General features: G+C 35.4%; 1 protein-coding gene across 1 annotated transcript; it reads left to right on the forward strand.

Moving 5' to 3' along the window:
* Positions 1-19,061, forward strand: lhx6a (LIM homeobox 6a). Its single transcript, XM_073829941.1, has 9 exons — positions 1-430; positions 1,029-1,100; positions 1,467-1,649; positions 3,331-3,452; positions 14,173-14,393; positions 14,476-14,576; positions 15,026-15,121; positions 15,206-15,380; positions 18,686-19,061. The coding sequence occupies exons 1-9, from the start codon at positions 353-355 to the stop codon at positions 18,763-18,765; spliced, it is 1,128 nt and encodes a 375-aa protein (XP_073686042.1). The 5' UTR covers positions 1-352; the 3' UTR covers positions 18,766-19,061.
* The last annotated feature ends 6 nt before the right edge of the window (positions 19,062-19,067 follow it).

Raw genomic sequence — 19,067 nt, forward strand, 5'->3', positions numbered from 1 at the left:
AGCAGGAGCAAAACCTGCCAGCCCCTCAATTTTCTCCACTTCCTGTACTCAAGCAACTGCATCCCAAAAGAGGGAAAAAGTAGGAAATATCCTGCAAACGGTTCTAAATAAGGCGTCCCGACGAACCGCTCTCGCTCGGCGCGTCTGCTGCCGCTTTACTGACCTTTCACGAATGTCAAGACTTGCCTGAGACGTTTTTGCCAGTTTACCGATCGTTACTGATTGACTGTACGGACGGGAACGGCGAACTGGGTTCACATTAGAGCGATTTTGACCGCATGGGATAACGAATCTTGAACAGACACAGCCTGAAGCAATTTGAAGATATCGAAAGAGAAGCTTAAGCCGTCAAATGTATTGGAAAAATGAGGCTTTGGCCCCTCTATCAGAGGGAAATCAGTTTCTATCCGAAGGAATTCCCTCGAAACAGGTAAGACTTTTATCGTGTGAATGATATTGCAGTTATGTTTATATTCTCTATTTAATAGCGTGGAAAGAAAAATATGCTAGCCAACATGTTGCTCGACGTGAAAGTCATCGGTTTCATCTCCTGCAGCCTGTAACATCTTCACCTTAAAGTGATGTCATGAGAATCAGGATCTATTCTGAATAGTGTGATTTGCGGTCCATCCTCTTCACATGCCAAGTCTGCAGAGGAAAAATTAGATTTTAATTACTGCCATTAAAAATCAAATTTGCAATTCTTTGGGTGGCCCGTTGCTTTCTCTGATTGGCAGTTGAAATTGACACTCTGGGGTCCTCTTATCGCGAGCATTTCAAGCTATTTGTAATTGCAGGTAGTTTATTTTTTTCAGCTCCCTGGATTGCGTGGAAATACGATTATGGGAAGAGGCACGGGTTAAGTGTGGGGAAAAAAATCAATCCAAATTGAAATCGCTTCATTAAAGCAGGGGCTTTTGTCGCGGGACTCTCAATGCACAGTTAAAAGCGTTTTTATTGTTTTTGGACGCATATATAGAGCAGGGACCATGCCTGACATGGAGCACTGTGGCTTGACTGTGTTGTAGGTGATCTCTCCAGACTCGCACAGCACACCGGGAGCATCACGCTGCGTGGACGGACAACACGGACGCGCGATGGTGAGTGTGCACGACTAGCGGTAATGCGCCTTCAGTTTTGCTTTTGCAGAAAAGGCCTTGAGCCGTAACACAACACTCTTTACTGATGCAATGCGATTTTGGGAATAACTTCAACTTGGAGTTATAAACAACTGCGCCCAGAGAGCGTTTTAAATGTTAAAGGTTAGAAAAAATCTTTATTTCCAAGCTGACACGACTATTTTAGGCTTTCCGACTTGAGAAGAATTTCGATGTTCTTCCTTGGTATTTAATTTCTAAATGTTTGAAAAAACATTTACGTTTACAGAATATTCCTGTCAATAAAATAACCTTCTGAACCTCATAGTTTCCAGAGTGTCATATTTATCGCGCTTTTTCCTCTTGCAGTCACAGTCTGACGGAGAATCTCACAGGTCTAATATGGAGAAGGACGATATGCGCTCCTCGCCCAGTCCGCCCTCGACGCCGTCCATCTGCTCGCCCACGTCCACCGCCTCCTCCGTGCCGTCCACCGGGAAGAACGTGTGCGCTAGCTGCGGTCTCGAGATCCTGGACAGATATCTGCTCAAGGTACGAGGGCGTGAGTGTGAGTCTGTGTGTGTTTCGTCTCATGTGACGAGTGAACCGTCTCTGTTATATATTGAGTGGAACTTCTGACAGACTTTCATAAAACAAAATTACGCGGTTGGAACGATTTTGCAGGCTTTGTTTGTATTGCACCTTTATATGGTTTATTATTAAATTATCATCTGTATTAACTCACATTTGGGGTCTGATAGGCTACACCGCGGCCAATTTGAACAGATCGAAAAATACAGCGATTGACTAAAATGGATTAATGGATTAGTTTAGATGAACATGTTTAATAAAAATACTTATATGTTGATACTTATGTTTTGGCTTTCAGAGCCTTCATGTAGCTATAAATGAATTAATATGCTATTTAAAAATAATCGTAGTTTATTTGTTTTTAGCGTTCGTTCTACTTGTGCTTTATTTTTAGTTTTGCTGGGGTCAAATTAATCAAAACCACTCGTTAGCAAAACCAGTCATGTTTCTAAAAAATCCAGTCCAATTTAACAGCTTCTGTAGGCTAATGTCTGCAAGTGTTTTGGTTTGGTCAGAGAAGCAAATTATAATAATGTGAACGGGAAAAGAGGTTGATTTCAGTTAAAAACTGCTGTTGTTTTTAAACATACATCGTATACAAAAATTAAATCTCAACAGAAAATGATGGATAAAATACTGCGAGTAATTTTTTTAATCTACAGATATATATTTTAATATTTCGATTAAATGCTAAACCGATTAATGCTTTCGAACAAGTAAGTTTGTATGTTGCTTTCTAAAAATGACCAGCAGTTTTTAGTACAAATGTTGACAGTATCGCTGTGCTCTCGGCCTGCTTGTTTTTCAGGAAGTGCGTGTGTTGTGCATAAGGATCATTAGAGCTCAAGCTCTCTGACTGTAGTGTTTTGCTCCTCTGCGGAAACTAATAAAACACTGCGTGAGTTTATTACAATTTAGTCAGGATGAACGAACTTAGACCCATTTTTTGTACATCTTCCTTTTTCTCAGCACTTGGGATCTGAGAGTCTAGTTGTGTAATTACACTTTATTATTTTTTTCGATAGGCCTAGAATGTTTAAATAATTATTTCTAAGATGCACTTCCCGTGTGTCGTAAATGTTCAATTTTAACATGGTTAAAATGATAATTGTAAATCATAAATATCAATATTTAAATTTGAGATGTTAATAATCAATTAATAAATAATGATAAGTTTCTGTATGGAATATGGTGCAAGTTTGATTGGCATTAAGTACATTTTTATACATTAAATTCAGCTGAATAATGTTAATGTGCACCATTTAAATTTAAACATATTTGCACACAGCGCAGTTCAAATGAAATTTAAACAAAATATTTAGCAGATTCTACTTTTAAATCACAACTTTAATTAGAAACTATATATAAACTATATATAAAATTTATTTTAGTAGCATACATATTTAAATGCCAGTCATTTTAAGTGCGTATGAAACACTTGCGCGCGGTTCGATTTAATTTTAATGCATGTTGACATTTAATTTTTTTAATATGCACGACGAATTTTACGAAACGCAATAAAACAAGTGTGCAGAAAGGTAGCTTTTTTAAATATAAATATAGGCTATGCAAATTTCATTATTTTCAGTTAGGCCGTTTTTTATTATTATATTTTAATTTTGTCTGTTTGTGTTTATTACAGGTTAATAATCTGATCTGGCACGTCAGGTGTCTGGAGTGTTCCGTTTGCAGGACGTCACTACGTCAGCACAGCAGCTGCTACATTAAAAATAAGGAAATCTTCTGTAAAATGGATTATTTCAGGTAGGGTAAGTTTTTCACTTTCTGTCTCAGAAATTTCAGGTGTGCATTTAAACGAAATGCTGCTTCGTTAATTACGTCTGGTTGAAAATACGTTGCGTGAGTGTTGCGTGTTAGGGTTTAAAGCGAAAAATACGATTTCTTAATAAAGTAGCGATCTATTTTTTACCACAACGAATACATATAATTACGCAAAACGGCGCTTGTAATTTGGTTAACTGTCTAGTAATAAAATCAGTGAGAAAAGATCTCATTCAACAATTTTAAAATACCGCTAATGCGATTAAACGTAATATTCGTGAGGCATTTTGTATTTGTAGCTAATAGAAAATCTACTTGTCTTCTCTAAAGCGTTAAGCGTTAATAGTAAAACGCACAAAATAATAAAGTACATATTTTAAACCTTAACCTTAAAATACTGTAATTGGTGTTTCCCATACAGTCTTATTAAATTATACAATTTAGACCACATGAAACACATTTTTTGCTGTGTGCCCACAAAAGGAGATGGTGTCAATAGTAATAATAACGGGTTTAAATACTACTTGATTACTTGATTATTAGCAGAGATAAATTTGCCAATATTGCAATGAATAGTGTTAGGAATCAAACAGAAGTTACATAATTCAATCCTCAGAAGTATCAAGCTCTGGTTAGGATCCAGTAATATGCTGATGGGAAGGCATGGAGTGAGGGAGATCCGACAGGGAAGCTGTGAAATTGCATTGAGGGTGGAAGGGCTGCGATATGGCATGATTGCAGAGCACTCAGCAAAAGGCCTGTGAATGGCAGTGTGATATTGGCCAGCCTTCCCTGCTTATTGCCCGTCAGCGTGAATGACTGGCCCCTTTAAAGTCAATGCTGTGTTGCAGGAGAGGGTTTGTTTTCTACGTTAAAGCCAATAATCTGAAGAGATGCTCCATGAGATGGTGCATCAATGCCTTGTTCTTCACTGAGCGGTTGTGTTGAGTCTAGGGCGTCTCAGGCTGTTTATCCGAGAGATTACAAGAGGAAACCGCAAGAAAACTATACAAAATAGACTATAGATATTACAATGGACCAAACCATATTCTGTAGATGGCGAGTTGTGGTTTAGTACAACAGAAATCTGAAATGACCAAATGCTTACTTATAGCAGTTAAGTTAAATTAACTATTAAAATCATTTTAATATGCTAACAATATTTACATTTCTTCTAATTGCCCTCGAGACTTTAAGTTTGATTTACATGTGATTTGTAGCTTGTAACAGAAAAAATTAAGAAACAAAACTAAAATTTAAATTCAGATGTATAAAATAAATTCTATTAAAATAGCTATATACACATATAAAATTGTATTTTATTGGGGAAAAAACAGTATTTTATTTTATATATTGTGACCAGTAAGTAGCTCGGGTATATTTGTAGCAATACACTGTATGGGTCAAAATGGTCGATTTTTCTTTTATGCCAAAAATCATTGGCATATTAAGTAAATATCATGTTCCATGAAGATATTTTGTACATTTTCCATTCGTAAATATATCAAAACGCAATTTTTGATCAGTGATATGCATTGCTAAGAACTTCATTTGAACAACTTTAAAGGCGATTTTCCCAATATTTCGTTTTTTTGCACTCTCAGATTTCAGATTTACATGTTGTATCTCAGCCAAATTTTGTCTTATTCTAACAAACCATTCATTAACGAAAAGCTTATTTATTCAGATGATGTATAAATCTCAGTCTAAAAAAATGGACCCATCCGACTGGTTTTGTAGTCTAGGGTCACATAAATATTCACATGTAAAATACTAATATATATCATTGTTCCTCTGCAGTTTTCTCGATCAAAGGGGCAACCGTAAAGGTTGGTTTCGGCAGCTTTAGAATAAAGCTTTCTTCCCTAATTTTCTGCGTTAATCAGGAAACACAATCAGAAATACGGTTAACGATTTCGACAAGAATTGCAGGAACATCTCCGGAAGCAAAATACTGATTGACTCACGTTTGCCTTGAAAAACAGAGAGTAATCGCTCCTTGCTTGTAGATTTCAGCGATCTTAAGTAGACTGAATGTAGGGTTGAAACATCTCTTATGTCAAGTCTTCTGCAAATAGAAGTGTTTCTTGGTAAGCGGATTTCGCTGTTTTTTATTCAGTTTGAGTTTTGCTATCCATTTCATATAAAGAGGTTGAGATCATAACCACTAGAAGTTTGACGTAGTTGCTTGAAAATAATTCTATACATTTATATCCACATGCTTCAAAATAAAGTTCTGTTTTAGCATTAATTCCATAAAGAATCCATGGAACCTTTCCATTCCACTAAAGATTCTTTAGATTTTTAAAAATGCTTCTGTTAAGAACTGTTCACTCAAAGGTTCTTTGAGAAACCAAAAATGGTTCTTTATGGCATTACTGCAAGCCTTATTTATTTAACTTGGCGATGCCTCTGTAACCTGGTTTTAAGTTTAGATGTTGTACCACATGGTCAATTCTTTGAATTAGTTTGATTAGAAATTGTTTTCTTTCTGACGCTTAGATGTTTGTCCTTTGACATGTGGACCTGTAGCTCATGAGCGCAGCTGGATTGTTTCTCTGGTGCTGCACGACACCAATATGCGACGTCCATCATATGCCTGAAAGGAAAAGGATCTCCATTGATTTTTTTGCAAAAAAGCAAAACAAAACATAAGGAGATATGTTACATTTGTGTTAGTCTCTCATCTGGGCCAGATTGACAGCTGCTCTAATAGAGTGTAATTACAGGAAATCAAAGTGGGTTTGCTGTGTGTGTGTGAAGGGGGGCGGCGGCAGATCTGGCGGTAAGGGTCAGAGCGGAGACTGTACCTACACTAAAAAGAAACAGCCACAAAGGCACGAGCATCAGGCCACACAGGAAGTCAGGGGAGGCTGTTAATCAGAGAAACCAAAGGATAAGGACAGGGTGATGGAGTAAGGCGGTAACCCGAGTGGGTTTGTGCGGAGCGGAGATCGCTCGATTCGGAGGAGATGACGTACTGTAATGGCCATATGCGCGTACAGGACTCCTTGTGTCTAAATGCAAACAGAAGTAAACAGAGCTTGTGTAACTCATAACTCGCTGGAGAATGCAGGAAATTATATGAGTGACTGAAATTACAATGACAAAATGAAATGTGTTTTTTTTTTCTGGTTAGCAGAGAAGAAATGGCTTCGACATATGGATATGTTTGAGAATAAAAGTCAAGATAAAACTATTTTAAAGGCCAGGGTGCTGTGGAAGGTGTTCCTAGTCTTAAATCGCATACTGTAAAGTATGTACTACATTTAGTTTAATACTTTCTGCTTATAAACAGTACTGTTGTTTCTGTCCCATGGCCTCATTGGATATTCCATCAAATGCGCACTTCAGAAACTTGGCGGAAGTAGTAGGTCATTCAGAATACTATATATTTACGTACCACTTTTTTTTTAGCATAATGATTTTGCATATTATACAGTATTGAAGTAGACTTTTTTTAATGCGTTAAAAGGACCTATATGAGTTATTTTTTTCTGTTGAACACAAAAGAAGACATTTTGATTTCTTGTAGTCATTGACTTCAGTATTATGAAAAAATACTATGGAAGTCAATGGCTACTGTCAACTGTTTGGTAACCAACATTATTCAAAATATCTTCTTTTGTGTTCAACAGAAGAAACTCATACAGGTTTGGATCAATCACTAATTTTGGATACATTGCTTTCTTCTGTTGAACACAAAAAGAGGGCACTTTAAAGAATGTTAATAACCAAACAGTTGGCGGTACCCATTTCAATAGTATTTTGTTTCATACTGTTGAAGTCAGTGGCTACCAGCAACTGTTTAGTTATTAACATTCTTCAAAATATCTTCTTTTGATAGAAAGAAATTCATGCAGGTCCCTTTAACAACCAAGTCGCTGGTAGCCATTGACTTCAATAGTATGGAAAAAAATACTGTGTTAGTCAATAGCTAAAGTCAACATGGATTCTTCAAAGTATCTTTTTCTGTGTTCAAGGTTTGGATAAATCACAAAGTAGTATGCAAATAAATGCAAAAAAAAAAAAAAAAAGATAACTAATCACATACTATACATTTGGACACACTACTCTATTCACATAATGTTTTTGCATACTATACAGTATGGAAGTAGGCATTTTCAAAAGTGTTTAAAGAGAACTGTATGAGTTTCTTTTTTCTTTTACTTTGAATACTTTGAAGAATGCTGATATGCAAACAGTTGCTGGTAGCCACTGGCTTCAATAGTATGGAAAAAATACTATGGCAGTCAATGGCTACCATCAACTGTTTGGTTCAAACATTCTTCAAAATATCTTTGTGTTTAACAGAAAAAGAAACTCATAGAGGTGTTTTGAATTTCTCTCTTCTGTTGAACACAAAATAAGATATTTCGAAGAATATTGGTAACCACACAGCTGCTGATAGCCATTGACTTCAGTAGTATAAAAAAAATATGGAAGTCAATGGCTACCGTTGTCTGTTTGGTTACGAACATTCTTCAAAATATCTTCTTTTGTGTTTAACAGAAGGAAGAACTCATACAGGTTTGGATCAATCACAAAGTGGAATGCAAATAAATGCAAAAGAGAGAACCAGTCACATACTATAAATCTGAACGTACCACTCTTTTAATGTAATGTTTATGCATACTATACAGTATTGAAATAGGCTTTATTTGTAATGCGTTAAAGGGACCTGTATGAGCTTCTTTCTTCTGTTGAACACCAATTTTGTGATATTTTAAGAACGCTGATAACCAAATAGTTGCTGGTAGCCAATAAAAAAAATATACTATGGAAGTAAATGGGTACCGTCAACGGTTAATAACATTCTTTAAAATATGTTTTTTGGGTTCAATAGACCAAAGAAACTCATACAGGTGTTGAACCAATCCCAATGTAGTATGCAAATAAATGCAAAAAAAACCGAACCAATCGCATACTACAAATTTGGATGTACTAATTTTTTCACATACTGTTTTTTGCATACTATATAGTATGGAAGTAGGAATTTTTGAATGTGTTGAAAGAACCTGTATGATTTTTTTTTTTCTTTCTGTTGAACTCAAAAGAAGATCTTTTGAAGAATGTTGGAAACCAAGCAGTCACTGGTAACCACTGACTTCACCAGTATGAAAAAAATACTATGGAAGTCAATGGGTGCCGTCAACTGTTTGGTTATTAGCATTCTTCAAAGTATCTTCTTTTGGGTTCAATTAAGCAAAGAAAATCACACAGGTGTTGGACCAATCACAAAGTAGTATGCAAATAAATGCAAAAAAGCGAAACAATCGCATACTACAAATTTGGATGTTTTATTTTGCATACTTTATAGTCTGGAAGTGTTAAAGGGACCTGCATGAATTTCTTTCTTCTGTTGAACACCAAAGAAGATATTTTGAAGAATGTTAATAACCAAACAGTTGCTGGTAGCCAATGACTTCAACAGTATGAAACAAAATACAAGGAAATGGGTACCACCAACTGTTTGGTTATTAACATTCGTCAAAATATCTTCTTTTGTGTTCAACAGAAGAAAGAAATTCATACAGATTTGGATCAATCAAAAAGTAGTATGCAAATAAATGCAAAAAGACAACCAATCACGTACTATGAATTTGGATGTAATAATTTTTTTTTCGCATACTGTATAGTATGAAAGTAGGCAATTTTGATTGCGTTAAAGAGTTTCTTTCTTCTGTTGAACAGAAAAAGAAGACATTTCGAAGAATGTTGATAACCAAATAGTTCCTAGCAGCCTCTGAAAAAAAAAATACCATGGAAGTCAATGGGTACCGTCAACTGTTTGGTTATAAGCACTCTTTAAAATATCTTCTTTCGTGTTCAGAAAAAAGAAACTCATACAGGTGTTTAACCAATCACAAAGTATTATGCAAATAAATGCAAAAACGTAAACAAGCTGCATATTTAAATTTTTTGACATACTACTCTTTTTCACATACTGTTTTTTTGCATACGATTTACTATAGAAGTAGGCATCTTTTAATGTGTTAAAGGGACCTGTATGAGCTTCTTTCTTCTGTTGAATAGAAATTCTTTGATATTTTCAAGAATGTTAGAAACTAACAGTTGCTGTTAGCCATTGACTTTGACAGTATGAAAAAAATACTATGGAAGTCAATGGCTACTAACAACTGTCTGGCTACCAGCATTCTTCAAAATATCTGCATTTGTGTTTAACAGAAAAAAACTGATACAGGTTTGGATCAATCACAAAGTAGTATGCAAAAAAGTGAACAAATTACATATTTTTTTGGCGTACTACTCTTTCAACATACTGTTTTTTGCATACTATATATTATGGAAGTAGGCATCTTTTGATGTGTTAAAGAGACCTGCATGAGCTTCTTTCTTTTGTTTAATACAATTTTTTGGATATTTTGAAGAATGTTGGAAACCAAACAGTCACTGGTAGCCACTGACTTCGATAGTATGGAAAAAAAAATACTATGGAAGTCAATGGCTACCGTCAACTGTTTGGCTACCAGCATTCTTCAAAACATCTGCTTTTGTGTTTAACAGAAAAAAATAAACTCATACAGGTTTGGATCAATCACAAAGTAATATGCAAATAAATGCAAAAAGAGAAGCAATACATACTATGAATTTGGATGTACTACTCTTTTCACATGCTGTTTTTTTGCATACTATATAGTATGAAAGTAGGCAATTTTGATTGCGTTAAAGAGTTTCTTTCTTCTGTTGAACAGAAAAAGAAGACATTTCGAAGAATGTTGATAACCAAATAGTTGCTAGCAGCCAAGGTGAAACCAAAAAAGGTGAACAAAATCGCATACTATAAATTTGGATGTAGTGCTCTTGTCACATACATTTTTTTTGGAAGTAGGCTTTTTGAACGTGTTAAAGTGACCTGCATGAATTTCTTTCTTCTGTTGAACAAAAAAGAAGATATTTTGAAGAATGTTAGTAACTAAACACTTACTGGTAGCCACTGACTTCCATAGTATGAAAAGAAATCATGGCTACCAGGAACTTTTTGTTCAACAAAAGAAAGAACTAAATCCAAGGTGAATAAATGATGGCAAAGATGTTGTTTTTTGGCAGACTAGATATACGTGTCTTTCATGCTCTCTAAATATGGTCGACTCATGTCTCACGTTTCTTGGACAACTTAGCGCCCACCAGGTTTCACCGATGCAATTGCTAAGGAATGGCAAAGCACACCTCAAAAAGTCATATTTGTGGTATTATTGCACAAGCAAAGAAACAAGACGAGTTGCATACCAAATTTAATACTCGTGGTTCAGGGTTTTGAAAAACCACCATGAGCAATAGTAATAGCGATGCTCGCCGTCGCAAACACCGCTAATATGTCTCGGCAGTCTCTGAGAAGGAGATTTACCCCAGATTATAATACTTCGGGAGTATATCAAATTTAATCTAGCGAATTTGTACTTCCACAAGCCTCTCGTTTCCAGCCAAAGGTGAATTTCTCCGGCGCTGAGGGAAACGCTTTGCGGCTGCAGGAATTTTCCCCGGCGAGTTATGATCTGCAGGACAGAAATAAATCCAGAATAAGCACAACAACGCACAATCAGACGTGCGGCAGATCTGAACAAAAACAAAACCCCCTTAAGATCTTTATGGCTTTTCTGAAAGGTTTTGCGGTAAATGAACTGCCATGACAGATTACGGCTCCGTTCCACAATGTTTCTCCTCTAAACACACGTCTGAAATGCATCATTACTCAAACGTTGTATTCTTTGTCTGGAATGATGCTGTCAGAATTTGCTGCGCAGTGTACACAGAAAGCCCTTTGAATGCTTTCTGCAGGCATTAATACGTGAGGCGTGTTTTATGTGTCGATACTTCGCACATAAGTGGACTGTAAATATTTTCGAAGGTCTTTGATTCAGGTTTGTTTTCGCTTCTTGGCTCATCCTGCTCAAGGGCTGATTGGCAGGGACAAATTATTACACACACACACACAGACAAGCGCCGGTCAAAGTTTCCTGCTTTGTTGAGCCCCGTGGGGCTCCCTGGTGGGCTATGATGTCATTTCCAGTGGATGAACGCCCCGAGGGCCCCGCTGTGGGACTTTCGGGGCCGGTGTCATCATTCTTCAGTAGCGTAGACGGGGGAAACATGGCTATCTCGATATGCTGTGTTTCTTTGCAGTCGGAGGAGGTTGTGTGTGTGACACTTTGTTTACATAAGGGCTCCCAATGAGAGAGGTGTAGCGGTGGAGGGGGGGCTCAGATTCGGGCCAAAAAAGGGCCGTGCCTGGCCATCTGCAGAGCATTAGTCTCTTCTAGTCCCTCTCAACACTGGAACCCTCTTCGGTCACCCAAATGTGATGTCTGGGTCAAGAAAAAAAAGGCACGGTCAGCCCCGTCCAGTCAAAATAACACTTCATTTTAGCAATACTTGCTGTGGTTTGTATCGCTGTGGGGTTGTTTATCGAGTTCCGTTGATCGCGCAATAACACAAGAGGTGCTATAAGCAACTACACGGCCATACGGCTGCTGAAAATGCAGGGATTAATTAAATATGGAATATGTATGTGGCTTACAAAACGCAGTTGGCTAAGACTGTGATGATTTACATGTAACGTCAGGAGAAACATCAGAAACATGCATCTGCATCAACTTTTCAGTGTATTATAGAACTAAATATAATTCTAAACGCGTTCGCAAATACTTGAATGACATGACTGATGTTGAATGGGACAAATTGTTGAATGAATAAATTGTAGTGCAAATAAATAAATGCTCAAACAAACAGATAGTAAAATAATCTTGCATTTCTTAAAGTGTTCATTAAACACTTTTTTTGTAAGTTTAACACTTCTCATTAAAGGAAATCAAAACTTAACTGAAAAAAAAAAACTAAAACTAAAATAAAGGATCTAGAGTTTTAAGTATGCAAAGTTTCAGATTTGTTTACATTTATTGCAGAATATTCTATTTGTAAAATAATTATATAATACATATTGTTTCATTTATTGCAGAAAATGTTTGATTAATACTAACTTGTAAATTTAATTGAAAAGACATCATATATTAATTATTACATATGATAATTATAATGTTATAAACTACTTAAGCATTGTATTAGATAATTATATACACATTGTAAGTAAAATATATTGTTTAGTATTCTAAAGTATATCATCTAACATTTTAAACAATGTTATATATGTATAATACTACAAACTATTTTTTTCAATATTTAAAATATATTGTTAAATATTATATAGTACTAAACAATGTTTAATACTATGTTTATATACATGACTAATGAGATATATTTATTTTTAAATTATTAACACTTTACAATAAGGATCATTAGTTAATAGGTAGACGTTAACTAAAAATCAACGATACTTCTACAGCATTTAATAATCTTCATTAATTTCAACATTAAACAATGCATTATTAAAATCAAAAGTAAATGCACTGTGAATTAACATGAACTAACAATGAACAACTGTCTTTTAATTAAATAACATTAACAAAGATGAATAAATACTGTAATAAATGTATTGCTAATTATTCATTCATGTTAGTTAATACATTGACTAACATTTAAATACTGTAACCAGTAACATTTTACAATAAGGTGTCATTTGTTAACATTAGTTAATGTATTAAATGACATGAACGAACAATGAACAATACATTTATTACACAATTTATTAATCACTGGCAATGGTATATTAGTTCACAGTGCATTAACTAATGTTAACAAACACAACTTGTGATTTTAATAATGCATTAGTAAATGCTGAATTTAACATTAACTAAGATTAATAAATGCTTGTTCATCCTTAGTTCATGTTAACTAATGTAATTAACCAATGTTAACTAATGATCCTTATTGTAAAGGTTCATTTGTTACAAAATATGGGACCCTGGACCACAAAGTAAAGCTGAAAAAATAATGTATGGTTTGTTAGGATAGGACAATATTTGACTGAGATACAACTATTTGAAATCTGGAATCTGAGGGTGCAGAGATATCTAAATATTGTGGAAAACGCCTTTTAAAGTTGTCCAAATTAAGTTCTTAGCAATGCATATTAATAATCAAAAATGATGTTTTGATATATTTACTGTAGGAAATTTACAAAATATCTTCCTAGAATATCCCAATGATTTTTGGCATTAAAAATGGATTATTTTGACCCATACAATGTATTTTTGGCCATTGCTACAAATATACCCGTGCTACTTAAAACTGGTTTTGCGTTCCAGGGTCATAAATATTAAACAATGTAATATATCCCACCCTGCCTTTATTAATTTACATATGCATATCAATTACACAAAAGAAAAAGTGGAGGTGGTTTAAAAATAGACATTGCATTACGCACTTTGTTGGACAAAATCACGCGCTTATGCATCCTATCAGCTCAGTTTATCAGCAGACATTTCCTGTCGACCTGCGGCTCAGAGAATTACTAGTGGTTTGTTTGTGCTGAGAGTTTTACAGCCGTGTCTGACACGTTTAGCGGTTATCTTTTGGACATGGTTCAGCCTATCTGCATTCTGTCTTCTGCCAGCGAGAGATTTCACTGGAGAAACAAAATACCTGTTTCGCTCTTAAACTGAATTCAGAACAAGAAGCAAATGCACAAATGTGTTTAGCTTGTAATATTATTATTGCACATGTGTGGCATGTTTCATTGTTTACGGGATAAGTATTGATGCCCAAGCCCTTCTCTGTCTCACAGTAGGTTTGGTACAAAGTGCGCCCGCTGCGGCCGGCAGATCTACGCCAGCGACTGGGTACGGCGAGCCAGAGGCAATGCCTACCATCTGGCCTGCTTCGCCTGCTTCTCCTGCAAACGGCAGCTGTCCACAGGCGAGGAGTTCGGCCTGGTGGAGGAGAAAGTACTTTGTCGGATTCATTACGACACGATGGTGGAGAACCTGAAACGGGCCGCTGAGAGCGGTATGTGTGTTTCAGATGGATTTCACTCTGTTATTGATCACTGACCAGATTTTCTGACCACCTTTCCTGGGTTTTTACACAGGAAGCGGACTCACTCTGGAGGGGGCGGTGCCGTCAGAACAGGACAGTCAACCAAAACCGGCCAAAAGGGCACGAACGTCCTTCACTGCGGAACAGCTGCAGGTAAGATGATCAAACATAACATGTGGATGTCTAAAATGTGACCCTGGACCACAAAACCAATCATAAGGGTCGGATTTATACATCATAAATAAGCTTTCCATTGATGTATGGTTTGTTAGGATAGGACAATATTTGGTCGAGATACAACAGTTTGAATATCTCAAATCTGAGGGTGCAAAAAATCTAAATACTGAGATAATCGTTCATTCAAGTTCTTAGCAATGCATATTACTAATCAAAAATTAAGTTGTGATATATTTACAGTAGGATATTTACAAAATATCTTAATGGAACATGGTTTTTACTTAATATCCTAATGATTTTTGGCATAAAAGAAAAATCGATAATTTTGACCCATACTATGTATTTTTGCCTATTGCTATTGCTGGTTTTGTCACAATTGAGTTAGACGTTTTCCCATGTTAACGCAAAATTTGTTGCATGCACAGGTAATGCAGGCGCAGTTTGCACAGGACAACAACCCTGACGCTCAGACTCTGCAGAAGTTGGCAGACATGACGGGACTGAGTAGACGAGTCATACAGGTGAGGAAAATTAGTGCTTTGTGCTTCCATTCAAATGCATTGAAAAGAAACAGCTTGTCTTAACAGTTGGTTGTACTGTCGCAGGTTTGGTTTCAAAACTGCAGAGCGAGACATAAAAAGCACACTCCACAGCACAGCGGCCCACCTCAAGCTCACCCGCAGGCCCGCATGCCTCCCTCGCTGCCTGACGAGCTGCATTACTCCCCTTTCGGCAGTCCTGAGAGAGCACGCATGGTGGCCCTGCATGGGTACATTGAAAGTGAGTGTTTCCTCTAGAGCTGCTGTTTTTACTTCTAATTCAAACTGCTATTGATGATAACACATTAAAGATAATGATTTTGGTATATTTATTTTAAAATATAGTACTGGTCATAGTATAGTCCTGTTTACTCACACAGGCTGCATTTATTTGATCAAAAACAGTAAAATCAACAAAAAAAGTACTAATTAATCACTTTTTTCTGAAATTAAATGTGATTAATCATGATTAATCACAGTTAATCTCACCTAACATTCAGGTTTTTAAATGTACTTTCATACTGCAATAATTTCACATTCAATCTTCAATTTAATGTAGAAACAACGTAAAGATGGTGTATTTTTAATATTTCTTGTATATTTTTTATAGATGAGTATCACTGATATCAATATTACTGATGTCTCTAGGAAATTGTTCTTTTTTCTCTAATATTTAACCATTGACTATAGCTATTGAATATTACAATATAATTGACACCTATACATTTGAACATTTATTAGGCTTTAAAAAATAAAAACTTTTAATTAAGTGAATGTAAAACAATCTTAAGATAATTCTATTATTTACCTGTGTGCTTCACTGCAAAAAAAATGCTTTTCTTACTTAGATTTTTTGTCTTGTTTCCAGCCAAAATATCGAAAAATTCTGAAATCAAGAAGGTTTTTCTAGTCGAGAAAAAATGGTCTTGTTTTCAGAAAAAACAAGTCAGAATTAAGTAATCTGCTAATGGGGTAAGCAAAAAAAATCTTATTTCAAACAGAAAACAAGATTATTTTTCGTACCCTATTGGCAGATTATTTTGCTTGTTTCAAGCAAAAACGCACTTCATTTTTACTCGTCTAGAAAATCCTTCTTGATTTAAGAATTTGAAGATATTTTGGTTAGAAACAAGACAAAAAATCTAAGAAAAGCATTTTTTGCAGTGTTTAGCAAGTAGGAAATATACAAAAGCTGAATAAAGTTATCAAACACTAAATACTAAATTACATATAGATGAATCCTTAAAGCTACAAAATTTATAGTAGACGTCACGATTACATCACTTGCAGCTGTGTGCACATAGTGGTTGCAGAAAAACACTGGTAACAAGTGGAGGTAAACGGGTAAAATCCATGGAATAATAGAAAAAAAAATGTTGTGCCTTTTGAATCATTTTTATAGAATACTGTCATCAAAGAAGGCGTTTGAAGCTAAACGCAGACATTTAAACGGACATATACTATGGATAAAAACTGTGGATAACATATACTATGGATAAAAATTCGCCCATAAAAAACGCCATCCCTGTTTCGGATCTGTAAGGCTGATGATACACAGGGCAACTTTTTGAGCAATTTAATCGGGCAACTTTTTTTTTAGCAATGTTGCTTGGGCACTTTCCCATTGAGAAAAGGTAACAAATTTCTATCTGAATAATTTAGATCAGTCGTGGGCTTTATATCTCAAAGTTGCCCGGCAACATTGCTCAAAAAGTTGCCCAGTGTATCATCAGCATAAGACTATCCCACTATCTCACATCAATTTTGTTAAATAACAGTGCTTATTGCTGGGTGACAAGCTTTTGTAATAGGTGGAGAACATCTTGAAAATGGCATTTAATCAATATAATCTATAATCTTTTTTAAATCGAACTATTTTGTAGCATATCCATGTAGTTCTCTATCTCTCCCGGGTTTTCTGCAACCATGATGCGCGCATCCCAAATGTTTACAAACCTATCATTGGTCTATAGACATCATAAGAGCTGGGTCATTAGGTTATTTGGCTGCTATTACTTTAAGAGCTGCCGCTGCTGAATGTGACGCGGATCTGACGCACATGCTCATTGTTTCATTTGTGCACTTCGTACAGTTTAAAACAACTGTTTTCTATCTGAATATATGTTACACTGGACCACAAAACTAGTCATAAGGGTCAATTTTTTGAAATTGAGATTTAGACATATACTCTATACTATAAGCTGAATAAATAAGCTTTCAATTGATGTATGGTTTGTTAGGACAAGACAATATTTGGCTGAAATACAACTAATATCTGGAATCTGAGGGTGCAAAAAAATATTTATGGTAGGGAATTTACAAAATATCTAAATGAAACATATAACATTTCCTAATGATTTTTGGCATAAAAGAAAAATTGTTCATTTTGACCCATACAATATATTGTTGGCTATTGCTACAAATATATATGTGCTACTTAAGACTGGTTTTGTAGTCCAGGGTCAAATATTTTAAAACATCATTTATTCCCGTGTCGCAAAGCTGAATTGTCAACATCATTACTCCAGTCTTTAGTGTCACATGATCCTTTAAAAAATCATTCTAATATGATAATTTGCTGCTCAAGAAACATATCTTATAATTAACGTTGAAAATAGTTGTGCCACTTCATATTTTTGTGGATACCATGATACACAACCAGAAGTAGTAAGATTTGAAAAAATAAAAATAAATAAATAAATAAAAATTATATATATATATATATATATATATATATATATATATATTATACTTGTATTCAGCAAGGACGCATTAAATTGATCAGAAGTGACAGTACAGACATGTGTTACTATTTGAAATAAATATTCATCAGATAATCTTGAAAAAATGTATCATGGTTTCCACAGAAATATTAAGCTGCATAACTGTTGTCAACATTGATGATAATAATAATAAATGTTTCATCAACAGCAAATCAGCATATTAGAGATTTCTGAAGCATCATGTGACACTGAAGACTGGAATAATGCAAAGGATCACAGAAATAAATTACACTTTAAAATATATTTGTAGATAACAGTTATTTAAATTTTTTTTTACTATTTCTTTAATTTAAATATGTGACCCTGGACAAAACCAGTCCTAAGTAGCATGTGTATATTTGTATCAATAGCCAAAAATACATTGTATGGGTCAAAATTATAGTTTTTTCTTTTATGCCAAAAATCCTTAGGGTATTAAGTAAATATTTTGTAAATTTCCTATCATAAGTATATTTTTTGGTAATATGCATTGCTAAGAACTTTATTTTACTTTTAAAACTTTACTTTTTATTTTTTTGCACCCTCAGATTCAAGATTTTTAAATAGTTGTATCTCGGCCAAATGTATAAATCTCGATTTTAAAAAATGTACCCTTGTGACTGCTTTTGTGGTCTAGTGTCACATATGTATAAAGTAGTGATAAACACATTTTTTCAAACCAAACAATTTTACTAGTGTTTTCTGACCTCAAATACATGTAGAGATGAATCAATATAGCTAGAGATTAATATTATGCTTTGTTTATTCTGTTTTGGTTTCGCAGGTCATCCGTTCTCGGTGCTCACCACACAGAGCCTCCCTCATCAGGCCATGACGTTGCCGCAGCTCCCTCTAAGCCGCTAACGCCCCCCGTCCCCCCTCGCACTGACCCCTGACCCCTTCACCCTGACCTTCTGCTCCAAACCTCCGTCCCCCAGCGCCGACCCCAGAGGTCGGATCTGGCTGAAGGAGAGGGTCACGGTCCCTCTTGCTCTTGACCTCTGAACTCGCAAAGAGAGAGACTGTTTCCTCTCTGGTTTCATTGGACAGGATTTTACTCACCTGCATCTAGTCACTCTCGGTTAAGGAAAACCGGCGACGTGACCTGTGAATTTAGGACTTTGTCACCAAGACCAGGATCTGGACTTTTGGACAATAAGAAAAAA

This window comes from Garra rufa, chromosome 23 (assembly GCF_049309525.1).
Source record: "Garra rufa chromosome 23, GarRuf1.0, whole genome shotgun sequence".
NCBI lineage: Eukaryota > Metazoa > Chordata > Actinopteri > Cypriniformes > Cyprinidae > Garra > Garra rufa.

Coding starts and splice junctions, on each gene's coding strand:
- lhx6a (XM_073829941.1), top strand. CDS start 353: ATGTATTGGAAAAATGAGGCTTTGGCCCCTCTATCAGAGGGAAATCAG. Junction 3,453..14,172: donor TGTAAAATGGATTATTTCAG/GTAGGGTAAGTT, acceptor TCTGTCTCACAG/TAGGTTTGGTACAAAGTGCG. Junction 15,122..15,205: donor TGAGTAGACGAGTCATACAG/GTGAGGAAAATT, acceptor GTACTGTCGCAG/GTTTGGTTTCAAAACTGCAG.